At 52.3% G+C, this 25,025-nt stretch overlaps 1 protein-coding gene across 1 annotated transcript; it reads left to right on the top strand.

Moving 5' to 3' along the window:
- The first annotated feature begins 1,223 nt into the window (after nt 1–1,223).
- LOC142922806 (solute carrier family 35 member E1-like) lies at nt 1,224–24,697 on the top strand. The gene is made up of 4 exons (XM_076063743.1): nt 1,224–1,683; nt 7,891–8,016; nt 18,588–18,833; nt 20,643–24,697. The coding sequence occupies exons 2-4, from the start codon at nt 7,891–7,893 to the stop codon at nt 20,835–20,837; spliced, it is 567 nt and encodes a 188-aa protein (XP_075919858.1). The 5' UTR covers nt 1,224–1,683; the 3' UTR covers nt 20,838–24,697.
- Nucleotides 24,698–25,025: the final 328 nt, after the last annotated feature.

The raw sequence follows: 25,025 nt of genomic DNA, 5'->3' as shown, positions 1-25,025 counted from the left end.
CTACATCATCATCATCATCACTTGCATCATCACCGTCAGCGCCCTGATAGCCACGCTGTGCTTCAGCCTGCAGAACATCTTCTCAAAGAAGGTCTCTTACACATCACCTGCATCATCATCATCATCACTTGCATCATCACCGTCAGCGCCCTGATAGCCACGCTGTGCTTCAGCCTGCAAAATATCTTCTCAAAGAAGGTCTCTTACACATCACCTGCATCATCATCATCATCACTTGCATCATCACCGTCAGCGCCCTGATAGCCACGCTGTGCTTCAGCCTGCAAAATATCTTCTCAAAGAAGGTCTCTTACACATCACCTGCATCATCATCATCATCACTTGCATCATCACCGTCAGCGCCCTGATAGCCACGCTGTGCTTCAGCCTGCAAAACATCTTCTCAAAGAAGGTCTTTTACACATCACCTGCATCATCATCATCACCTGCATCATCATCATCATCATCACCTACATCATCACCGTCAGCGCCCTGATAGCCACGCTGTGCTTCAGCCTGCAAAACATCTTCTCAAAGAAGGTCTTTTACACATCACCTGCATCATCATCATCACCTACACCATCACCTACACCATCACCTACATCATCACCTACATCATCACCTACATCATCACCTACATCATCACCTACATCATCACCTACACCACCACCATCATCACCTACATCATCATCACCTGCATCACCTACACCACCATCACCACCATCACCACCATCACCACCATCACCTACACCATCACCTACATCACCATCATCACCTACACCACCATCACCACCATCACCTGCATCACCTGCATCACCTGCATCACCATCATCATCACCTACATCATCACCTACATCATCACCTGCATCATCACCTACATCACCTACATCACCTACATCACCACCATCATCTACACCATCATCTACACCATCATCACCATCATCACCTGCATCACCTACACCACCACCATCATCATCACGATCACCGTCAGCGCCCTGATAGCTACGCTCTGGTTCAGCCTGCAAAACATCTTCTCAAAGAAGGTCTCTAACACACCTACATCATCATCACCTGCATCATCATCACCACCTACATCATCATCACCATCACCACCATCACCTGCATCATCATCATCATCACCTACACCATCACGATCACCGTCAGCGCCCTGATAGCCACGCTGTGCTTCAGCCTGCAAAACATCTTCTCAAAGAAGGTCTCTTACACACCTACATCATCATCACCTGCATCACCATCATCATCACCTGCATCACCTACATCACCATCATCATCACCTACATCATCACCTACATCACCTACATCATCACCTGCATCACCTACATCATCATCACCTACATCATCATCACCATCACCTACATCATCACCTACATCATCACCTACATCATCACCATCACCTACATCACCATCATCACCATCATCACCTGCATCATCATCACCACCATCATCATCATCACCACCATCACCACCATCATCATCACCATCATCACCATCATCACCTACATCATCATCACCACCGTCACCACCATCATCATCACCATCATCACCATCATCACCTACATCATCATCACCACCGTCACCACCATCATCATCACCTGCATCATCACCGTCAGCACCCTGATAGCCACGCTGTGCTTCAGCCTGCAGAACATCTTCTCAAAGAAGGTCTCTTACACATCACCTGCATCATCATCACCTGCATCATCATCACCTGCATCATCATCATCACCTGCATCACCTACACCACCACTATCATCACCTACACCATCACCTACATCTTCTACATCATCACCATCACCTACGTCAACAAAGTAGTCCCTCAAACTCCCCGCCCAGGGATACGTCAACAAAGTAGTCCCTCACACTCCCCGCCCAGGGATACATCAACAAAGTAGTCCCTCACACTCCCCGTGATACATCAACAAAGTAGTCCCTCACACTCCCCGGGATACGTCAACAAAGTAGTCCCTCACACTCCCCGCCCCGTGATACGTCAACAAAGTAGTCCCTCACACTCCCCGTGATACGCCAACAAAGTAGTCCCTCACACTCCCCGCCCAGGGATACATCAACAAAGTAGTCCCTCACACTCCCCGCCCCGTGATACATCAACAAAGTAGTCCCTCACACTCCCCGCCCAGGGATACATCAACAAAGTAGTCCCTCACACTCCCCGTGATACGTCAACAAAGTAGTCCCTCACACTCCCCGCCCCGTGATACATCAACAAAGTAGTCCCTCAAACTCCCCGCCCCGGGATACATCAACAAAGTAGTCCCTCACACTCCTCGCCCCGTGATACATCAACAAAGTAGTCCCTCACACTCCCCGCCCCGGGATACATCAACAAAGTAGTCCCTCACACTCCCCGTGATACGTCAACAAAGTAGTCCCTCACACTCCCCGCTCAGGGATACGTCAACAAAGTAGTCCCTCACACCGCCCCGTGATACGTCAACAAAGTAGTCCCTCACACTCCCCGTGATACATCAACAAAGTGGTCCCTCACACTCCCCGCCCCGTGATACGTCAACAAAGTAGTCCCTCACACTCCCCGCCCCGTGATACGTCAACAAAGTAGTCCCTCACACTCCCCGCCCAGGGATACATTAACAAAGTAGTCCCTCACACTCCCCGTGATACGTCAACAAAGTAGTCCCTCACACTCCCCGTGATACGCCAACAAAGTAGTCCCTCACACTCCCCGCCCAGGGATACATCAACAAAGTAGTCCCTCACACTCCCCGCCCCGTGATACATCAACAAAGTAGTCCCTCACACTCCCCGCCCAGGGATACATCAACAAAGTAGTCCCTCACACTCCCCGTGATACGTCAACAAAGTAGTCCCTCACACTCCCCGCCCCGTGATACATCAACAAAGTAGTCCCTCAAACTCCCCGCCCCGGGATACATCAACAAAGTAGTCCCTCACACTCCTCGCCCCGTGATACATCAACAAAGTAGTACCTCACACTCCCCGCCCCGGGATACATCAACAAAGTAGTCCCTCACACTCCCCGTGATACGTCAACAAAGTAGTCCCTCACACTCCCCGCTCAGGGATACGTCAACAAAGTAGTCCCTCACACCGCCCCGTGATACGTCAACAAAGTAGTCCCTCACACTCCCCGTGATACATCAACAAAGTGGTCCCTCACACTCCCCGCCCCGTGATACGTCAACAAAGTAGTCCCTCACACTCCCCGCCCCGTGATACGTCAACAAAGTAGTCCCTCACACTCCCCGCCCAGGGATACATTAACAAAGTAGTCCCTCACACTCCCCGGGATACGTCAACAAAGTAGTCCCTCACACTCCCCGCCCAGGGATACATCAACAAAGTAGTCCCTCACACTCCCCGCCCCGTGATACGTCAACAAAGTAGTCCCTCACACTCCCCGCCCAGGGATATATCAACAAAGTAGTCCCTCACACTCCCCGTGATACGTCAACAAAGTAGTCCCTCACACTCCCCGGGATACGTCAACAAAGTAGTCCCTCACACTCCCCGCCCCGTGATACGTCAACAAAGTAGTCCCTCACACTCCCCGTGATACGCCAACAAAGTAGTCCCTCACACTCCCCGCCCAGGGATACATCAACAAAGTAGTCCCTCACACTCCCCGCCCCGTGATACATCAACAAAGTAGTCCCTCACACTCCCCGCCCAGGGATACATCAACAAAGTAGTCCCTCACACTCCCCGCCCAGGGATACATCAACAAAGTAGTCCCTCACACTCCCCGTGATACGTCAACAAAGTAGTCCCTCACACTCCCCGCCCCGTGATACATCAACAAAGTAGTCCCTCACACTCCCCGTGATACATCAACAAAGTAGTCCCTCAAACTCCCCGCCCCGGGATACATCAACAAAGTAGTCCCTCACACTCCTCGCCCAGGGATACGTCAACAAAGTAGTCCCTCAGACTCCCCGCCCCGTGATACGTCAACAAAGTAGTCCCTCACACTCCCCGCCCCGGGATACATCAACAAAGTAGTCCCTCACACTCCCCGCCCAGGGATACATCGACAAAGTAGTCCCTCACACTCCCCGCCCCGTGATACATCAACAAAGTAGTCCCTCAAACTCCCCCGCCCAGGGATACGTCAACAAAGTAGTCCCTCACACTCCCCGCCCAGGGATACATCAACAAAGTAGTCCCTCACACTCCCTGTGATACGTCAAAGTAGTCCCTCACACTCCCCGCCCCGTGATACGTCAACAAAGTAGTCCCTCAGACTCCCCGCCCAGGGATACATCAACAAAGTAGTCCCTCACACTCCCCGTGATACGTCAACAAAGTAGTCCCTCACACTCCCCGCCCAGGGATACATCAACAAAGTAGTCCCTCACACTCCCCGCCCAGGGATACGTCAACAAAGTAGTCCCTCACACTCCCCGTGATATGTCAACAAAGTAGTCCCTCACACTCCCCGCCCCGGGATACATCAACAAAGTAGTCCCTCACACTCCCCGTGATACGTCAACAAAGTAGTCCCTCAGACTCCCCGTGATACGTCAACAAAGTAGTCCCTCACACTCCCCGTGATACATCAACAAAGTAGTCCCTCACACTCCCCGTGATACGTCAACAAAGTAGTCCCTCACACTCCCCGTGATACGTCAACAAAGTAGTCCCTCACACTCCCCGCCCCGTGATACGTCAACAAAGTAGTCCCTCACACTCCCCGCCCCGTGATACATCAACAAAGTAGTCCCTCACACTCCCCGTGATACGTCAACAAAGTGGTCCCTCACACTCCCCGTGATACGTCAACAAAGTAGTCCCTCACACTCCCCGCCCAGGGATACATCAACAAAGTAGTCCCTTACACTCCCCGCCCCGTGATACATCAACAAAGTAGTCCCTCACACTCCCCGTGATACATCAACAAAGTAGTCCCTCACACTCCCCGCCCAGGGATACATCAACAAAGTAGTCCCTCACATTCCCCGCCCCGTGATACATCAACAAAGTAGTCCCTCAGACGCCCCGTGATACGTCAACAAAGTAGTCCCTCAAACTCCCCGTGATACGTCAACAAAGTAGTCCCTCACACTCCCCGTGATACGTCAACAAAGTAGTCCCTCACACTCCCCGCCCCGTGATACGTCAACAAAGTAGTCCCTCACACTCCCCGCCCAGGGATACATCAACAAAGTAGTCCCTCACACTCCCCGTGATACGTCAACAAAGTAGTCCCTCACACTCCCCGCCCCGTGATACGTCAACAAAGTAGTCCCTCACACTCCCCGTGATACGTCAACAAAGTAGTCCCTCAAACTCCCCGGGATACATCAACAAAGTAGTCCCTCACACTCCCCGCCCCGTGATACATCAACAAAGTAGTCCCTCACACTCCCCGTGATACATCAACAAAGTAGTCCCTCACACTCCCCGGGATACATCAACAAAGTGGTCCCTCACACTCCCAGCCCCGTGATACATCAACAAAGTAGTCCCTCACACTCCCCGTGATACGTCAACAAAGTAGTCCCTCACACTCCCCGTGATACGTCAACAAAGTAGTCCCTCACACTCCCCGCCCCGTGATACGTCAACAAAGTAGTCCCTCACACTCCCCGTGATACATCAACAAAGTAGTCCCTCACACTCCCCGTGATACGTCAACAAAGTAGTCCCTCACACTCCCCGCCCAGGGATACGTCAACAAAGTAGTCCCTCACACTCCCCGCCCCGTGATACATCAACAAAGTAGTCCCTCACACTCCCCGTGATACGTCAACAAAGTAGTCCCTCACACTCCCCGCCCAGGGATACGTCAACAAAGTAGTCCCTCACACTCCCCGTGATACGTCAACAAAGTAGTCCCTCACACTCCCCGCCCAGGGATACGTCAACAAAGTAGTCCCTCACACTCCCCGCCCCGTGATACGTCAACAAAGTAGTCCCTCACACTCCCCGTGATACGTCAACAAAGTAGTCCCTCACACTCCCCGTGATACGTCAACAAAGTAGTCCCTCACACTCCCCGCCCCGTGATACGTCAACAAAGTAGTCCCTCACACGCCCCGCCCAGGGATACATCAACAAAGTAGTCCCTCACACGCCCCGCCCAGGGATACATCAACAAAGTAGTCCCTCACACTCCCTGCCCAGGGATACGTCAACAAAGTAGTCCCTCAGACTCCCCGGGATACATCAACAAAGTAGTCCCTCACACTCCCCGTGATACGTCAACAAAGTAGTCCCTCACACTCCCCGCCCAGGGATACATCAACAAAGTAGTCCCTCACTCTCCCCGCCCCGTGATACATCAACAAAGTAGTCCCTCACACTCCCCGCCCCGTGATACATCAACAAAGTAGTCCCTCACACTCCCCGCCCCGTGATACGTCAACAAAGTAGTCCCTCACACTCCCCGCCCAGGGATACATCAACAAAGTAGTCCCTCACACTCCCCGCCCAGGGATACGTCAACAAAGTAGTCCCTCACACTCCCCGTGATACGTCAACAAAGTAGTCCCTCAGACTCCCCGCCCAGGGATACGTCAACAAAGTAGTCCCTCACACTCCCCGTGATACGTCAACAAAGTAGTCCCTCACACTCCCCGTGATACGTCAACAAAGTAGTCCCTCACACTCCCCGCCCCGTGATACGTCAACAAAGTAGTCCCTCACACTCCCCGTGATACGTCAACAAAGTAGTCCCTCACACTCCCCCGCCCAGGGATACGTCAACAAAGTAGTCCCTCACACTCCCCGTGATACGTCAACAAAGTAGTCCCTCACACTCCCCGCCCAGGGATACGTCAACAAAGTAGTCCCTCACACTCCCCGTGATACGTCAACAAAGTAGTCCCTCACACTCCCCCGCCCAGGGATACGTCAACAAAGTAGTCCCTCACACTCCCCGCCCAGGGATACGTCAACAAAGTAGTCCCTCACACTCCCCGTGATACGTCAACAAAGTAGTCCCTCACACTCCCCGTGATACGTCAACAAAGTAGTCCCTCACACTCCCCGTGATACGTCAACAAAGTAGTCCCTCACACTCCCCGCCCAGGGATACATCAACAAAGTAGTCCCTCACACTCCCCGCCCCGTGATACGTCAACAAAGTAGTCCCTCACACTCCCCCGCCCAGGGATACGTCAACAAAGTAGTCCCTCACTCCCCGCCCAGGGATACGTCAACAAAGTAGTCCCTCACACTCCCCGTGATACGTCAACAAAGTAGTCCCTCACACTCCCCGTGATACGTCAACAAAGTAGTCCCTCACACTCCCCGTGATACGTCAACAAAGTAGTCCCTCACACTCCCCGCCCCGTGATACATCAACAAAGTAGTCCCTCACACTCCCCGTGATACGTCAACAAAGTAGTCCCTCAAACTCCCCGCCCCGTGATACGTCAACAAAGTAGTCCCTCACACTCCCCGCCCCGTGATACGTCAACAAAGTAGTCCCTCACACTCCCCGCCCAGGGATACATCAACAAAGTAGTCCCTCACACTCCCCGTGATACATCAACAAAGTAGTCCCTCACACTCCCAGCCCAGGGATACATCAACAAAGTAGTCCCTCACACTCCCCGTGATACGTCAACAAAGTAGTCCCTCACACTCCCCGCCCAGGGATACGTCAACAAAGTAGTCCCTCACACTCCCCGCCCCGTGATACATCAACAAAGTAGTCCCTCAGACGCCCCGTGATACGTCAACAAAGTAGTCCCTCACACTCCCCGCCCAGGGATACGTCAACAAAGTAGTCCCTCACACTCCCTGCCCCGGGATACGTCAACAAAGTAGTCCCTCACACTCCCCGCCCAGGGATACGTCAACAAAGTAGTCCCTCACACTCCCCGCCCAGGGATACGTAAAGTAGTCCCTCACACTCCTCCTCAGATGCTGCGGGATACGGGCATGCACCACCTGCGGCTGCTTTACCTGCTGGGGCGACTCGCCCTGATTTTCATGGTCCCCACGTGGGTCTACTTTGATGGAGTGGACTTCCTGCGGATGGATTTCACGGTGGGTTGTGATGAGGTCGTGGGGGTGGGGGTGGGTGAGTGGGTGGGTGAGTGAGTGAATGGGTGAGTGAGTGAGTGGGTGAGTGGGTGAGTGAGTGAGTGAGTGGGTGAGTGAGTGGGTGAGTGGGTGAGTGAGTGAGTGGGTGAGTGGGTGGGTGAGTGAGTGAGTGGGTGAGTGAGTGGGTGAGTGAGTGGGTGAGTGAGTGGGTGAGTGGGTGAGTGGGTGAGTGAGTGAGTGGGTGAGTGAGTGAGGAGTGAGTGAGTGAGTGGGTGGGTGAGTGAGTGGGTAGGTGGGTGAGTGAGTGAGTGAGCGAGTGAGTGAGTGGGTGAGTGAGTGAGTGAGCGAGTGAGTGGGTGAGTGAGTGGGTGAGTGGGTGAGTGAGTGGGTAGGTGGGTGAGTGAGTGAGTGAGCGAGTGAGTGAGTGGGTGAGTGAGTGAGTGAGTGAGCGAGTGAGTGGGTGGGTGAGTGAGTGAGTGGGTAGGTGGGTGAGTGAGTGAGTGAGTGGGTGAGTTGGTGAGTGGGTGGGTGAGTGAGTGAGTGGGTGAGTGGGTGGGTGAGTGGGTGGGTGGGTGTTTGAGTGGGTGAGTGAGTGGGTGAGTGCGTGGGTGAGTGGGTGAGAGGGTGAGTAAGTGAGTGAGTGGGTGAGTGAGTGGATGAGTGGGTGAGTAAGTGAGTGGGTGGGTGAGTGAGTGGTTGAGTGAGTGTCTGAGTGTCTGAGTGAGTGAGTGAGTGGTTGAGTGAGTGTCTGAGTGTCTGATTGACTCGCTGAATGTCCCTCTAACCCACCCACCATCTCTCTCTCCCACCCACCCACCCACCAGACCAGCGTGAGTGAGTGGTCCTGGCTGCTGCTTCTTCTCACTCTCAGCGGTTTCTGCAACTTTGCCCAGAACGTGTCTCTCTGTCTCTCTGTCTCTCTGTCTCTCTCTGTCTCTCTGTGTCTGTCTCTCTGTCTCTCTGTGTCTGTCTGTGTCTCTCTGTGTGTGTCTGCGAGTCTCTGTCTCTCTGTCTGTCTGGATGGGTGGGTGGGTGAGTGAGTGGCTGAGTGGGTGAGTGGCTGAGTGAGTGAGTGGCTGAGTGAGTGAGTGGATGAGTGGGTGAGTGAGTAAGTGGGTGAGTGGGTGAGTGAGTAAGTGGGTGAGTAAGTGAGTGAGTGGGTGAGTGAGTGGATGAGTGGCTGAGTGAGTGAGTGGCTGAGTGAGTGAGTGAGTGGCTGAGTGATTGGCTGAGTGAGTGTCTGAGTGTCTGAGTGACTCGCTGAATGTCCCTCTAACCCACCCACCATCTCTCCCACCCACCCACCATCTCTCTCTCCCACCCACCCACCCACCAGACCAGCGTGAGTGAGTGGTCCTGGCTGCTGCTTCTTCTCACTCTCAGCAGTTTCTGCAACTTTGCCCAGAACGTGTCTCTCTGTCTCTCTGTCTCTCTGTCTGTCTCTCTGTCTCTCTGTCTCTGTGTCTGTCTGTGTCTCTCTGTGTCTGTCTCTCTGTGTGTCTCTGTCTCTCTGTCTGTCTGGATGGGTGGGTGGGTGAGTGAGTGGCTGAGTGAGTGAGTGGGTGGCTGAGTGAGTGAGTGAGTGGATGAGTGGGTGAGTGAGTGAGTGGGTGAGTGAGTGAGTGAGTGGGTGAGTGAGTGAGTGGGTGAGTGAGTGAGTGAGTGGATGAGTGGGTGAGTGGGTGAGTGAGTGAGTGGGTGGCTGAGTGAGTGAGTGAGTGGATGAGTGAGTGAGTGAGTGGGTGAGTGAGTGGGTGAGTGGGTGAGTGGGTGAGTGAGTGGATGAGTGAGTAAGTGGTTGATTGAGTGTCTGAGTGTCTGAGTGACTCGCTGAATGTCCCTCTAACCCACCCACCATCTCTCCCACCCACCCACCATCTCTCTCTCCCACCCACCATCTCTCCCACCCACCAGACCAGCGTGAGTGAGTGGTCCTGGCTGCTGCTTCTTCTCACTCTTAGCGGTTTCTGTAACTTTGCCCAGAACGTGTCTCTCTGTCTCTCTGTGTCTCTCTGTGTCTCTCTGTGTCTCTCTGTGTCTGTCTGTGTCTGTCTGTGTGTCTCTGTCTCTCTGTCTGTCTGGATGGGTGGGTGGGTGAGTGAGTGGCTGGGTGGGTGAGTGGCTGAGTGAGTGAGTGGATGAGTGGGTGAGTGAGTAAGTGGGTGAGTGAGTGGCTGAGTGGGTGAGTGAGTGGCTGAGTGGGTGAGTGAGTGAGTGGGTGAGTGAGTGAGTGGTTGATTGAGTAGCTGAGTGAGTGAGTGAGTGGGTGAGTGAGTGGATGAGTGAGTGAGTGGGTGAGTGAGTGGATGAGTGGGTGAGTGAGTGAGTGAGTGGATGAGTGGGTGAGTGAGTAAGTGAGTGAGTGAGTGGCTGAGTGAGTGAGTGAGTGGTTGATTGAGTGGCTGAGTGGCTGAGTGATTGGTTGATTGAGTGTCTGAGTGTCTGAGTGACTCGCTGAATGTCCCTCTAACCCACCCACCATCTCTCTCTCCCACCCACCATCTCTCCCACCCACCAGACCAGCGTGAGTGAGTGGTCCTGGCTGCTTCTTCTTCTCACTCTTAGCGGTTTCTGCAACTTTGCCCAGAACCTGTCTCTCTGTCTCTCTGTCTCTCTGTCTCTCTGTCTCTCTGTCTCTCTGTCTCTCTGTGTCTGTCTGTGTCTCTCTGTCTCTGTCTCTCTGTCTCTCTCTGTAAGTGAGTTAGAGAGTGGCTGAGTGAGTGGCTGAGTGGCTGAGTGAGTGAGTGGCTGAGTGAGTGAGTGGATGAGTGGGTGAGTGAGTGGCTGAGTGAGTGAGTGGCTGAGTGAGTGAGTGGGTGAGTGAGTGAGTGGTTGATTGAGTGGCTGAGTGAGTGTATGAGTGTCTGAGTGACTAGCTGAGTGTCCCTCTAACCCACCCACCATCTCTCTCTCCCACCCACCATCTCTCTCTCCCACCCACCATCTCTCCCACCCACCAGACCAGCGTGAGTGAGTGGTCCTGGCTGCTGCTTCTTCTCACTCTCAGCGGTTTCTGCAACTTTGCCCAGAACCTGTCTCTCTGTCTCTCTGTCTCTCTGTCTCTCTGTCTTTCTGTGTCTGTCTGTGTCTCTCTGTCTCTCTCTGTAAGTGGGTGAGTGAGTGGCTGAGTGAGTGAGTGGCTGAGTGAGTGGCTGAGTGAGTGAGTGAGTGGCTGAGTGAGTGAGTGGATGAGTGGGTGAGTGAGTAAGTGGGTGAGTGAGTGAGTGAGTGGATGAGTGGGTGAGTGAGTAAGTGAGTGAGTGAGTGGCTGAGTGGGTGGGTGGGTGGGTGAGTGAGTAAGTGGGTGGTTGATTGAGTAGCTGAGTGGGTGAGTGAGTGGCTGAGTAAGTGAGTGGATGAGTGGGTGAGTGTCTGAGTGATTAGCTGAGTGTCCCTCTAACCCACCCACCATCTCTCTCTCCCACCAGACCAGCGTGAGTGAGTGGTCCTGGCTGCTTCTTCTTCTCACTCTCAGTGGTTTCTGCAACTTTGCCCAGAACGTGTCTCTCTGTCTCTCTGTCTCTCTGTCTCTCTCTCTGTCTCTCTGTCTCTCTGTGTCTGTCTCTCTGTCTCTCTGTGTCTGTCTGTGAGTCTCTGTCTCTCTGTCTGTCTGGATGGGTGTGTGGGTGAGTGAGTGGCTGAGTGAGTGAGTGGCTGAGTGAGTGAGTGGATGAGTGGGTGAGTGAGTAAGTGGGTGAGTGAGTGGCTGAGTGGGTGAGTGAGTGAGTGGGTGAGTGAGTGAGTGGTTGATTGAGTGGGTGAGTGAGTGAGTGGGTGAGTGAGTGAGTGGTTGTTTGAGTGTCTGAGTGTCTGAGTTACTCGCTGAATGTACCTCTAACCCACCCACCATCTCTCCCACCCACTCTCCCACCCACCCACCATCTCTCTCTCCCACCCACCCACCCACCAGACCAGCGTGAGTGAGTGGTCCTGGCTGCTGCTTCTTCTCACTCTCAGCGGTTTCTGCAACTTTGCCCAGAACGTGTCTCTCTGTTTCTCTGTCTCTCTGTGTGTCTCTGTCTCTCTGTGTCTGTCTGTGTCTCTCTGTGTCTGTCTGTGAGTCTCTGTCTCTCTGTCTGTCTGGATGGGTGGGTGGGTGAGTGAGTGGGTGGGTGGGTGAGTGGCTGAGTGAGTGAGTGGATTAGTGGGTGAGTGAGTAAGTGGGTGAGTAAGTGAGTGAGTGGGTGAGTGGGTGAGTGAGTGAGTGGGTGAGTGAGTAAGTGGGTGAGTGAGTGAGTGGTTGAGTGAGTGGCTGAGTGAGTGAGTGGATGAGTGAGTAAGTGGGTGAGTAAGTGGGTGAGTGAGTGAGTGGTTGAGTGAGTGGCTGAGTGAGTGAGTGGATGAGTGGGTGAGTGAGTAAGTGGGTGAGTAAGTGGGTGAGTGGGTGAGTGAGTGGATGAGTGAGTGAGTGGGTGAGTGGATGAGTGGGTGAGTGAGTGAGTGGGTGGGTGAGTGAGTGATTGGTTGATTGAGTGTCTGAGTGTCTGAGTGACTCGCTGAATGTCCCTCTAACCCACCCACCATCTCTCTCTCCCACCCACCATCTCTCCCACCCACCAGACCAGCGTGAGTGAGTGGATGAGTGAGTGAGTGGGTGAGTGGATGAGTGGGTGAGTGAGTGAGTGGCTGAGTGAGTGAGTGGGTGAGTGAGTGAGTGGTTGAGTGAGTGGCTGAGTGAGTGTCTGAGTGTCTGAGTGACTCGCTGAATGTCCCTCTAACCCACCCACCATCTCTCTCTCCCACCCACCATCTCTCCCACCCACCAGACCAGCGTGAGTGAGTGGTCCTGGCTGCTGCTTCTTCTCACTCTCAGCGGTTTCTGTAACTTTGCCCAGAACGTGTCTCTCTGTCTCTCTGTCTCTCTGTGTCTCTCTGTCTCTCTGTGTCTGTCTGTGTCTCTCTGTGTGTGTCTGCGAGTCTCTGTCTCTCTGTCTGTCTGGATGGGTGGGTGGGTGAGTGAGTGGGTGGGTGGGTGAGTGGCTGAGTGAGTGAGTGGATGAGTGGGTGAGTGAGTGGGTAAGTGGCTGAGTGAGTGAGTGAGTAAGTGGGTGAGTGGGTGAGTGAGTGGGTGAGTGAGTGGATGAGTGGGTGAGTGAGTGGGTAAGTGGCTGAGTGAGTGAGTGGCTGAGTGAGTGAGTGGATGAGTGGGTGAGTGAGTAAGTGGGTGAGTGGGTGAGTGGGTGAGTGAGTAAGTGAGTGGGTGAGTGAGTGAGTGGTTGATTGAGTGGCTGAGTGAGTGTCTGAGTGTCTGAGTGACTCGCTGAATGTCCCTCTAACCCACCCACCATCTCTCTCTCCCACCCACCATCTCTCCCACCCACCAGACCAGCGTGAGTGAGTGGATGAGTGAGTGAGTGGGTGAGTGGATGAGTGGGTGAGTGAGTGAGTGGCTGAGTGAGTGAGTGGGTGAGTGAGTGAGTGGTTGAGTGAGTGGCTGAGTGAGTGTCTGAGTGTCTGAGTGACTCGCTAAATGTCCCTCTCTCCCACCCACCATCTCTCTCTCCCACCCACCATCTCTCCCACCCACCAGACCAGCGTGAGTGAGTGGTCCTGGCTGCTGCTTCTTCTCACTCTCAGCGGTTTCTGCAACTTTGCCCAGAACGTGTCTCTCTGTCTCTCTGTGTCTGTCTGTGTCTCTCTGTCTCTCTGTGTCTCTCTGTGTCTCTCTGTGTGTGTCTGCGAGTCTCTGTCTCTCTGTCTGTCTGGATGGGTGGGTGGGTGAGTGAGTGGGTGGGTGGGTGAGTGGCTGAGTGAGTGAGTGGATGAGTGGGTGAGTGAGTAAGTGGGTGAGTAAGTGAGTGAGTGGGTGAGTGAGTGGCTGAGTGGGTGAGTGAGTGAGTGGGTGAGTGAGTGGATGAGTGGGTGAGTGAGTAAGTGGGTGAGTGGGTGAGTGGGTGAGTGAGTGGATGAGTGGGTGAGTGAGTAAGTGGGTGAGTGGGTGAGTGGGTGAGTGAGTGGATGAGTGAGTGAGTGGGTGAGTGGGTGGGTGAGTGGGTGGGAGAGTGGGTGGGTGAGTGGGTGGGTGAGTGAGTGGGTGAGTGCGTGGGTGAGTGGGTGAGAGGGTGAGTGAGTGAGTGGGTGAGTGGGTGGGTGAGTGGGTGGGAGAGTAAGTGGTTGATTGAGTGTCTGAGTGTCTGAGTGATTAGCTGAATGTCCCTCTAACCCACCCACCATCTCTCTCTCCCACCCACCATCTCTCCCACCCACCAGACCAGCGTGAGTGAGTGGTCCTGGCTGCTGCTTCTTCTCACTCTCAGCGGTTTCTGCAACTTTGCCCAGAACGTGTCTCTCTGTCTCTCTGTCTTTCTGTGTCTCTCTGTGTCTCTCTGTCTCTCTGTGTCTGTCTGTGTCTCTCTGTCTGTGTGTCTGCGAGTCTCTGTCTCTCTGTCTGTCTGGATGGGTGAGTGAGTGAGTGAGTGGCTGAGTGAGTGAGTGGCTGAGTGAGTGAGTGGATGAGTGGGTGAGTGAGTAAGTGGGTGAGTGGGTGACTGAGTGAGTGGGTGAGTGGGTGGGTGGGTGAGTGAGTAAGTGGGTGAGTAAGTGAGTGGTTGAGTGAGTGGCTGAGTGAGTGAGTGGATGAGTGGGTGAGTGAGTAAGTGGGTGAGTAAGTGGGTGAGTGAGTGAGTGGTTGAGTGAGTGGCTGAGTGAGTGAGTGGATGAGTGGGTGAGTGAGTAAGTGGGTGAGTAAGTGGGTGAGTGGGTGAGTGAGTGGATGAGTGAGTGAGTGGGTGAGTGGATGAGTGGGTGAGTGAGTGAGTGGGTGGGTGAGTGAGTGAGTGGGTGAGTGGGTGAGTGAGTGGATGAGTGAGTGAGTGGGTGAGTGGGTGAGTGAGTGGGTGAGTGAGTGAGTGGGTGAGTGGGTGAGTGAGTGGATGAGTGGGTGAGTGAGTGAGTGGGTGAGTGAGTGAGTGGTTGATTGAGTGGCTGAGTGGCTGAGTAAGTGGTTGATTGAGTGTCTGAGTGTCTGAGTGACTCGCTGAATGTCCCTCTAACCCACCCACCATCTCTCTCTCCCACCCACCATCTCTCTCCCACCCACCATCTCTCCCACCCACCAGACCAGCGTGAGTGAGTGGTCCTGGCTGCTGCTTCTTCTCACTCTCAGTGGTTTCTGCAACTTTGCCCAGAACGTGTCTCTCTGTCTCTCTGTCTCTCTGTGTCTCTGTGTGTCTCTGTCTCTCTGTGTCTGTCTCTCTGTCTCTCTGTGTCTGTCTGTGAGTCTCTGTCTCTCTGTCTGTCTGGATGGGTGGGTGGGTGAGTGAGTGGCTGAGTGAGTGAGTGGCTGAGTGAGTGAGTGGATGAGTGGGTGAGTGAGTAAGTGGGTGAGTGAGTGGCTGAGTGAGTGGGTGAGTGGGTGGGTGGGTGAGTGAGTAAGTGGGTGAGTAAGTGAGTGGGTGAGTGAGTGAGTGAGTGGTTGATTGAGTGGCTGAGTGAGTGAGTGAGTGGGTGGGTGGGTGAGTAAGTGAGTGGGTGAGTGAGTGAGTGGGTGAGTGAGTGAGTAAGTGGGTGAGTGAGTGGCTGAGTGAGTGGGTGAGTGGGTGGGTGGGTGAGTAAGTGAGTGGGTGAGTGAGTGAGTGGGTGAGTGAGTGAGTGAGTGGTTGATTGAGTGGCTGAGTGAGTGAGTGGGTGGGTGAGTGGATGAGTGGGTGAGTGAGTAAGTGGGTGGGTGGGTGAGTGTCTGATTGAGTGTCTGAGTGACTCGCTGAATGTCCCTCTAACCCACCCACCATCTCTCTCTCCCACCCACCATCTCTCCCACCCACCAGACCAGCGTGAGTGAGTGGTCCTGGCTGCTTCTTCTTCTCACTCTCAGTGGTTTCTGCAACTTTGCCCAGAACGTGTCTCTCTGTCTCTCTGTCTCTCTGTCTGTCTCTCTGTCTCTGTGTCTGTCTGTGTCTCTCTGTGTCTGTCTCTCTGTGTGTCTCTGTCTCTCTGTCTGTCTGGATGGGTGGGTGGGTGAGTGAGTGGCTGAGTGAGTGAGTGGGTGGCTGAGTGAGTGAGTGGATGAGTGGGTGAGTGAGTGAGTGGGTGAGTAAGTGAGTGAGTGAGTGGGTGAGTGGGTGGGTGGGTGAGTGAGTAAGTGGGTGAGTAAGTGAGTGGGTGAGTGAGTGGGTGAGTGGGTGGGTGAGTGAGTGAGTGGGTGAGTGGGTGGGTGGGTGAGTGAGTAAGTGGTTGATTGAGTGTCTGAGTGTCTGAGTGACTCGCTGAATGTCCCTCTAACCCACCCACCATCTCTCCCACCCACCCACCATCTCTCCCACCCACCCACCATCTCTCTCTCCCACCCACCCACCCACCAGACCAGCGTGAGTGAGTGGTCCTGGCTGCTGCTTCTTCTCACTCTCAGCGGTTTCTGCAACTTTGCCCAGAACGTGTCTCTCTGTCTGTCTGTGTCTCTCTGTCTGTGTCTGTCTGTGTCTCTCTGTGTCTCTCTGTGTGTGTCTGCGAGTCTCTGTCTCTCTGTCTGTCTGGATGGGTGGGTGGGTGAGTGAGTGGGTGGGTGGGTGAGTGGCTGAGTGAGTGAGTGGCTGAGTGAGTGAGTGGATGAGTGGGTGAGTGAGTAAGTGGGTGAGTGAGTGGCTGAGTGGGTGAGTGAGTGAGTGGGTGAGTGAGTGAGTGGTTGATTGAGTAGCTGAGTGGGTGAGTGAGTGGCTGAGTGGGTGAGTGAGTAAGTGGGTGAGTGAGTGGGTGAGTGAGTGAGTGGGTGAGTGAGTGGCTGAGTGGGTGAGTGAGTAAGTGGGTGAGTGAGTGGGTGAGTGAGTGAGTGGTTGATTGAGTAGCTGAGTGGCTGAGTGAGTGGTTGATTGAGTGTCTGAGTTACTCGCTGAATGTCCCTCTAACCCACCCACCATCTCTCCCACCCACTCTCCCACCCACCCACCATCTCTCTCTCCCACCCACCCACCCACCAGACCAGCGTGAGTGAGTGGTCCTGGCTGCTTCTTCTTCTCACTCTCAGCAGTTTCTGCAACTTTGCCCAGAACGTGTCTCTCTGTCTCTCTGTCTCTCTGTGTCTCTCTGTCTCTCTGTGTGTGTCTGTGTCTCTCTGTGTGTGTCTGCGAGTCTCTGTCTCTCTGTCTGTCTGGATGGGTGGGTGGGTGAGTGAGTGGCTGAGTGGGTGAGTGGCTGAGTGAGTGAGTGGATGAGTGGGTGAGTGAGTAAGTGGGTGAGTAAGTGAATGAGTGGGTGAGTGAGTAAGTGGGTGAGTGAGTGGCTGAGTGGGTGAGTGAGTGAGTGAGTGGATGAGTGGGTGAGTGGGTGAGTGGGTGAGTGAGTGGATGAGTGAGTAAGTGGTTGATTGAGTGTCTGAGTGTCTGAGTTACTCGCTGAATGTACCTCTAACCCACCCACCATCTCTCCCACCCACTCTCCCACCCACCCACCATCTCTCTCCCACCCACCCACCCACCAGACCAGCGTGAGTGAGTGGTCCTGGCTGCTGCTTCTTCTCACTCTCAGCGGTTTCTGCAACTTTGCCCAGAACGTGTCTCTCTGTCTCTCTGTCTCTCTGTCTCTCTGTGTCTGTCTGTGTCTCTCTGTGTGTGTCTGCGAGTCTCTGTCTCTCTGTCTGTCTGGATGGGTGGGTGGGTGAGTGAGTGGGTGAGTGAGTGGGTGGGTGGGTGGGTGAGTGGGTGAGTGAGTGGGTGAGTGAGTGGATGAGTGGGTGGGTGAGTGGCTGAGTGAGTGAGTGGCTGAGTGAGTGAGTGGATGAGTGGGTGAGTGAGTAAGTGGGTGAGTGAGTGGCTGAGTGGGTGAGTGAGTGAGTGGGTGAGTGAGTGAGTGGTTGATTGAGTAGCTGAGTGGGTGAGTGAGTGGCTGAGTGGGTGAGTGAGTAAGTGGGTGAGTGAGTGGGTGAGTGAGTGAGTGGGTGAGTGAGTGGCTGAGTGGGTGAGTGAGTAAGTGGGTGAGTGAGTGGGTGAGTGAGTGAGTGGTTGATTGAGTAGCTGAGTGGCTGAGTGAGTGGTTGATTGAGTGTCTGAGTTACTCGCTGAATGTCCCTCTAACCCACCCACCATCTCTCCCACCCACTCTCCCACCCACCCACCATCTCTCTCTCCCACCCACCCACCCACCAGACCAGCGTGAGTGAGTGGTCCTGGCTGCTTCTTCTTCTCACTCTCAGCAGTTTCTGCAACTTTGCCCAGAACGTGTCTCTCTGTCTCTCTGTCTCTCTGTGTCTCTCTGTCTCTCTGTGTGTGTCTGTGTCTCTCTGTGTGTGTCTGCGAGTCTCTGTCTCTCTGTCTGTCTGGATGGGTGGGTGGGTGAGTGAGTGGCTGAGTGGGTGAGTGGCTGAGTGAGTGAGTGGATGAGTGGGTGAGTGAGTAAGTGGGTGAGTAAGTGAATGAGTGGGTGAGTGAGTAAGTGGGTGAGTGAGTGGCTGAGTGGGTGAGTGAGTGAGTGAGTGGATGAGTGGGTGAGTGGGTGAGTGGGTGAGTGAGTGGATGAGTGAGTAAGTGGTTGATTGAGTGTCTGAGTGTCTGAGTTACTCGCTGAATGTACCTCTAACCCACCCACCATCTCTCCCACCATCTCTCCCACCCACCCACCATCTCTCCCACCCACCCACCCACCAGACCAGCGTGAGTGAGTGGTCCTGGCTGCTGCTTCTTCTCACTCTCAGCGGTTTCTGCAACTTTGCCCAGAACCTGGTGGCCTTCAGCGTTCTGAACCTCGTTAGTCCGGTGTCATACTCAGTGGCCAACGCTACCAAAAGGATCGTGGTGGTGGCTGTGTCCTTGATGCTTCTCAGGAACCCCGTCACGGGACTCAACATCACCGGGATGATGATCGCGATCCTGGGGGTACTAGCGTACAATAAGGTGGGTGTGGGTGGGTGTGGGTGTGGGTGGAGTGTGGGTGGAGTGTGGGTGGAGTGTGGAGGGTGGGTGGAGTGGGTGGGTGGGTGGGTGAGTGGGTGGGAGGGTGGGTGGGTGAGTGAGTGAGTGGGTGAGTGGGTGGGAGGGTGAGTGGGTGAGTGAGTGGGTGGGTGGATGACTGACTGACTGACTGAGTGACTGACTGAGTGAGTGACTGACTGAGTGAGTGACTGACTGAGTGAGTGACTGACTGAGTGAGTGACTGACTGACTGACTGAGTGAGTCACTGACTAACTGACTGAGCGACTGCCTGACTAACTGACTGACTGACTGACTAACTAACTGACTGACTGAGTGAGTGACTGACTGAGTGAGTGACTGACTGAGTGAGTGAGTGACTGACTAACTGACTGAGCGACTGCCTGACTAACTGAGTAACTGACTGAGCGACTGACTAACTGACTGACTGATTGACTGACTGACTAACTGACTGACTGACTGACTAACTGCCTGACTAACTGAGTAACTGACTGAGCGACTGACTGACTAACTGACTGACTGACTGACTAACTGACTGACTAACTGACTGAGTGACTGACTAACTGACTGACTCACGGACTGACTGACTAACTGACTAACTAACCTACTGACTGAGAGACTGACTGACTGACTAACTGACTGACTGACTAACTGAGTGACTGACTAACTGACTGACTCACGGACTGACTGACGGACTGACTGACTAACTAACCTACTGACTGAGAGAGTGACTGACTGACTGACTAACTAACCTACTGACTAACTAACTGACTAATTAACAGACTGAGTGACTAACCTACTGACTAACTAACTTACTGACTAACTGACTAACTAACCTACTGACTGACTAACTGACTGACTAACAGCCTGACTGACTAACTTACTGACTGACTGACGACTAACAGCCTGACTGACTAACCTACTGACTGACTAACCTACTGACTGACTAACATACTGACTAACAGCCTGACTGACTAACCGACTGACTAACAAACTTACTAACTGACTGACTAACCTACTGACTGACTGACTAACCTACTGACTGACTGACTAACTGCCTGACTAACAGACTGACTGACTAACCTACTGACTGACTAACTAACTGACTAACTGACTGACTAACTAACTAACTGACTAACTAACTGACTAACTGACTAACTAACTAACTGACTAACTAACCTACTAACTGACTAACTAACTGACTGACTAACAGACTAACTAACTAACTAACTGACTAACCTACTAACTGACTAACCTACTGACTAACCTACTGACTAACTAACTGACTAACTAACTGACTAACCTACTGACTAACCTACTGACTAACCTACTGACTAACCTACTAACTAACCTACTAACTGACTAACTGACTAACTAACTAACTGACTAACCTACTAACTGACTAACTAACTGACTGACTAACAGACTAACTAACTGACTAACCTACTAACTGACTAACCTACTGACTAACCTACTGACTAACCTACTGACTAACCTACTGACTGACTGACTAACTAACTGACTAACTGACTGACTAACTGACTAACTAACTGACTAACTAACTGACTAACTGCCTGAATGACTAACCTACTGACTAACCTACTGACTAACCTACTGACTAACTAACTGACTAACTAACTGACTAACTAACTAACTGACTAACTGCCTGACTGACTAACCTACTGACTAACCTACTGACTAACCTACTAACTAACCTACTGACTGACTCACTGACTGCCCCGTTATCTCTCCCCCGCCCTCCCGCCCTGCCAGGCCAAGTTGGATTCTTCCGGCAATCACAAATCTCCACTCCTGCCGCTCGTCACAGATTTGGATCATCATCATCATCATCAGCAGCCTCAGCCTCAGCAGCATCATCATCAGCAACCTCAGCAGCATCATCAGCAGCATCAGCAGCAGCAAAAGTCCCCAAAGATTTTTGGAGGGGGTCATTTTTTGAGCGTCTGATGGTCACAGGGGCGTGCGGTTAATAGGGGAATTAGTAGGGGAGGGAATTAGTAGGGGAATTAGTAGGGTGGGGGGAGCGTGGGCGGGGAGGGATTATTATAGTAGGGGAATTAGTAGGTGGGAGGGAGTTAGTAGGGGAGGAATGATAGGACATTGAAAGGGAATGATTGAGGCTTAGTATGGGATTAGTATGGGATTAGTATGGGATTAGTGGCGGACGACCCGGTTGTGACGGTGGCCGGGAGGTGCGGGGGTGGGACTGGTCTTGTTTTGGGTCGGGAGGTTATAGGGGAAAGTGTTATAGGGTTGGAGTGGTTATAGGGGACCGGGATATAGGGCTGTAGGGTTCTGTATGGGATGCAGGTTTATAGGGGATGTGAGGTGTAGGGTTCTGTATGGGATGCAGGGTTATAGGGGATGTAAGGTGTTGGGTTCTGTATGGGATGCAGGTTTATAGGGGATGTGAGGTGTAGGGTTCTATATGGGATGCAGGGTTATAGGGGATGTAAGGTGTTGGGTTCTGTATGGGATGCAGGGTTATAGGGGATGTGAGGTGTAGGGTTCTGTATGGGATGCAGGGTTATAGGGGATATGAGGTGTAGGATTATTATAGTCTGCATCCTAATATCATTCATGAACAGACACACACACCTACACACACACCTACACACACACACCTACACACACACCTACACACACCTACACACACACACACCTACACACACACACACACCTACACACACACCTACACACACACACACCTACACACACACACCTACACACACACCTACACACTAACACACACACCTACACACCTACACACACACACCTACACACACACATACACACACCTACACACACACACTGACACACACACCTACACACACACACACCTACACACACACCTACACACACACCTACACACACACCTACACACACACACCTACACACACCTACACACACACCTACACACACACACACCTACACACACACCTACACACACACACACCTACACACACACCTACACACACACCTACACACCTCCACACAGAAACACACATACACACACCTACACACACACACGTACACACACACACACCTACACACCTACACACACACCTACATACACACCTACACACACACCCCTACACACAAACACCTACACACACACACCTACACACACACCTACACACACACCTACACACACGCACCTACACACACACCTACACACACACACTGACACACACACCTACACACACACCTACACACACACACCTACACACACACACCTACACACACACACACACCTACACACACACACACTAACACACACACACCTACACACACACACACACCTACACACACACCTACACACACACACCTACACACACACACACCTACACACACACCTACACACACACCTACACACACACACACCTACACACACACCTACACACCTACACACACACCTACACACACACCTACACACACACACCTACACACACCTACACACACCTACACACACACACCTACACACACACCTACACACACCTACACACACACATACACACACCTACACACACACCTCCACACCTCCACACAGACACACACACCTACACACTAACACACACACCTACACACACACCCACACACACACCTACACACAGACACACCTACACACACAAATATACACACACACCTACACACACACCTACACACACCCACACACACCTACACACAGACACACCTACACACACACATACACACACACCTACACACACACCTACACACACACACCTACACACACCTACACACACCTACACACACACTAACACACACACACTAACACACACACACCTACACACCCACACACTAACACACCCACCCACACCACAGGCGTTTGTGAGTTATCACAGCTGCCATGTGTGGTTAAGTAGGTAGGGTAGCCGAAACGTCGGACTCAAATCAGACGTGTCTCTCACACTGCCGGGATTGTATTATTGTTGTTATTAATTTATACAGCACATGACTCTATCTGAACGACAGCAAAACTCTTTGAGATTTCGCTGTGCGTGTGAGTGAGTGTGTGTTAGTGTGTGTGTGTTAGTGTGTGTGTGTGTGTGAGTGTGTGTGTGTTAGTGTGTGTGTTAGTGTGTGTGTTAGTGTGTGTGTGTGTTAGTGTGTGTGTGTGTTAGTGTGTGTGTGTTAGTGTGTGTGTTAGTGTGTGTGTGTGTTAGTGTGTGTGTGTTAGTGTGTGTGTGTTATTGTGTGTGTGTTATTGTGTGTGTGTTAGTGTGTGTGTGTTAGTGTGTGTGTGTTAGTGTGTGTGTTAGTGTGTGTGTGTTAGTGTGTGTGTTAGTGTGTGTGTGTGTTAGTGTGTGTGTGTGTGTTTAGTGTGTAGTGTGTGTGTTAGTGTGTAGTGTGTGTGTGTTAGTGTGTGTGTGTTTAGTGTGTAGTGTGTGTGTGTGTGTGTTAGTGTGTGTTAGTCTGTGTGTGTTAGTGTGTGTGTGTTAGTGTGTGTGTGTTAGTGTGTGTGTGTTAGTGTGTGTGTGAGTGTGTGTGTGTGTTAGTGTGTGAGTGTGTGTGTTAGTGTGTGTGTGTGTGTTAGTGTGTGTTAGTGTGTGTGTGTTAGTGTGTGTGTGTTAGTGTGTGTTAGTGTGTGTGTGTGTGTGTGTGAGTGTGTGTGTGTGTTAGTGTGTGTGTGTTAGTGTGTGTGTGTTAGTGTGTGTGTGTTAGTGTGTGTTTGTGTGTGTTAGTGTGTGTGTTAGTGTGTGTGTGTGTTAGTGTGTGTGTGTTGGTGTGTGTGTGTTGGTGTGTGTGTGTTAGTGAGTGTGTGTGTGTTAGTGAGTGTGTGTGTGTTAGTGTGTGTTAGTGTGTGTGTTAGTGTGTGTGTTAGTATGTGTGTGTGTGTGTGTTAGTGTGTGTGTTAGTGTGTGTGTGTTACTGTGTGTTTGTATGTGTGTTAGTGTGTGTGTGTGTTAGTGTGTGTGTGAGTGTGTGTTAGTGTGTGTGAGTGTGTGTTAGTGTGTGTGAGTGTGTGTGTTAGTGTGTGTTAGTGAGTGTGTAGGTGTGTGTGTGTGTTAGTGTGTGTGTTAGTGTGTGAGTGTGTGTGTTAGTGTGTTAGTGAGTGTGTGTGTGTTAGTGTGTGTGTTAGTGTGAGTGTGTGTGTTAGTGTGTGTGAGTGTGTTAGTGTGTGTTAGTGTGTGTGTTAGTGTGTGTGTTAGTATGTGTGTGTGTGTGTGTTAGTGTGTGTGTGTTAGTGTGTGTGTTAGTGTGTGTGTGTTACTGTGTGTTTGTATGTGTGTTAGTGTGTGTGTGTGTTAGTGTGTGTGTGAGTGTGTGTTAGTGTGTGTGAGTGTGTGTTAGTGTGTGTGAGTGTGTGTGTTAGTGTGTGTTAGTGAGTGTGTAGGTGTGTGTGTGTGTTAGTGTGTGTGTTAGTGTGTGAGTGTGTGTGTTAGTGTGTTAGTGAGTGTGTGTGTGTTAGTGTGTGTGTTAGTGTGAGTGTGTGTGTTAGTGTGTGTGAGTGTGTGTTAGTGTGTTAGTGAGTGTGTGTTAGTGTGTGTGAGTGTGTGTTAGTGTGTGTTAGTGTGTGTGTTTTAGTGAATGTGTGAGTGTGTGTGTTAGTGAGTGTGTGTTAGTGAGTGTGTGTGTGAGTGTGTGTGTTAGTGAGTGTGTGTTAGTGAGTGTGTGTTAGTTTGTGTGTGTTAGTGAGTGTGTGTTAGTGTGTGTGTGTTAGTTTGACTTCATTTTTCTCGCTGTTGGTTATCGCGATGTTGACCTGTTGTACATACTTGGCAAAGTTGTGTTGGTGGTCGCGATTGGACGTTCAATTAACGGTGAATAAACAGATTATTGTGGCAGGGAGAGACATTCACTTGGATTGATGTCCACCCAGCCACTCACTCACCCAGCCACTCACTCAGCCACTCACTCAGCCACTCACTCACCCAGCCACTCACTCAGCCACTCACTCACCCAGCCACTCAAGCAGCCACTCACTCACTTACCCAGCCACTCACTCACCCAGCCACTCACTCACCCACTCACTCACCCAGCCACTCAGCCACTCACCCAGCCACTCACTCACCCAGCCACTCAGCCACTCACTCAACCACTCGCTCACTCAGCCACTGACTCCCTCAGCCACTCACTCACTCACTCAGCCATTCACTCAGCCACTCACTCACT

Source organism: Petromyzon marinus, unplaced genomic scaffold, assembly GCF_048934315.1.
Source record: "Petromyzon marinus isolate PM22_M1 ecotype Great Lakes invasive population unplaced genomic scaffold, UKy_Petmar_22M1.pri1.0 PM_Scaffold_177, whole genome shotgun sequence".
Lineage (NCBI taxonomy): Eukaryota > Metazoa > Chordata > Hyperoartia > Petromyzontiformes > Petromyzontidae > Petromyzon > Petromyzon marinus.
Note: the sequence above shows the minus strand (reverse complement) of the source record. Positions and strands in the feature narration are given on the sequence as shown.

Coding starts and splice junctions, on each gene's coding strand:
- LOC142922806 (XM_076063743.1), top strand. CDS start 7,891: ATGCTGCGGGATACGGGCATGCACCACCTGCGGCTGCTTTACCTGCTG. Junction 8,017..18,587: donor TCCTGCGGATGGATTTCACG/GTGGGTTGTGAT, acceptor CCCACCCACCAG/ACCAGCGTGAGTGAGTGGTC. Junction 18,834..20,642: donor GGGTACTAGCGTACAATAAG/GTGGGTGTGGGT, acceptor CCGCCCTGCCAG/GCCAAGTTGGATTCTTCCGG.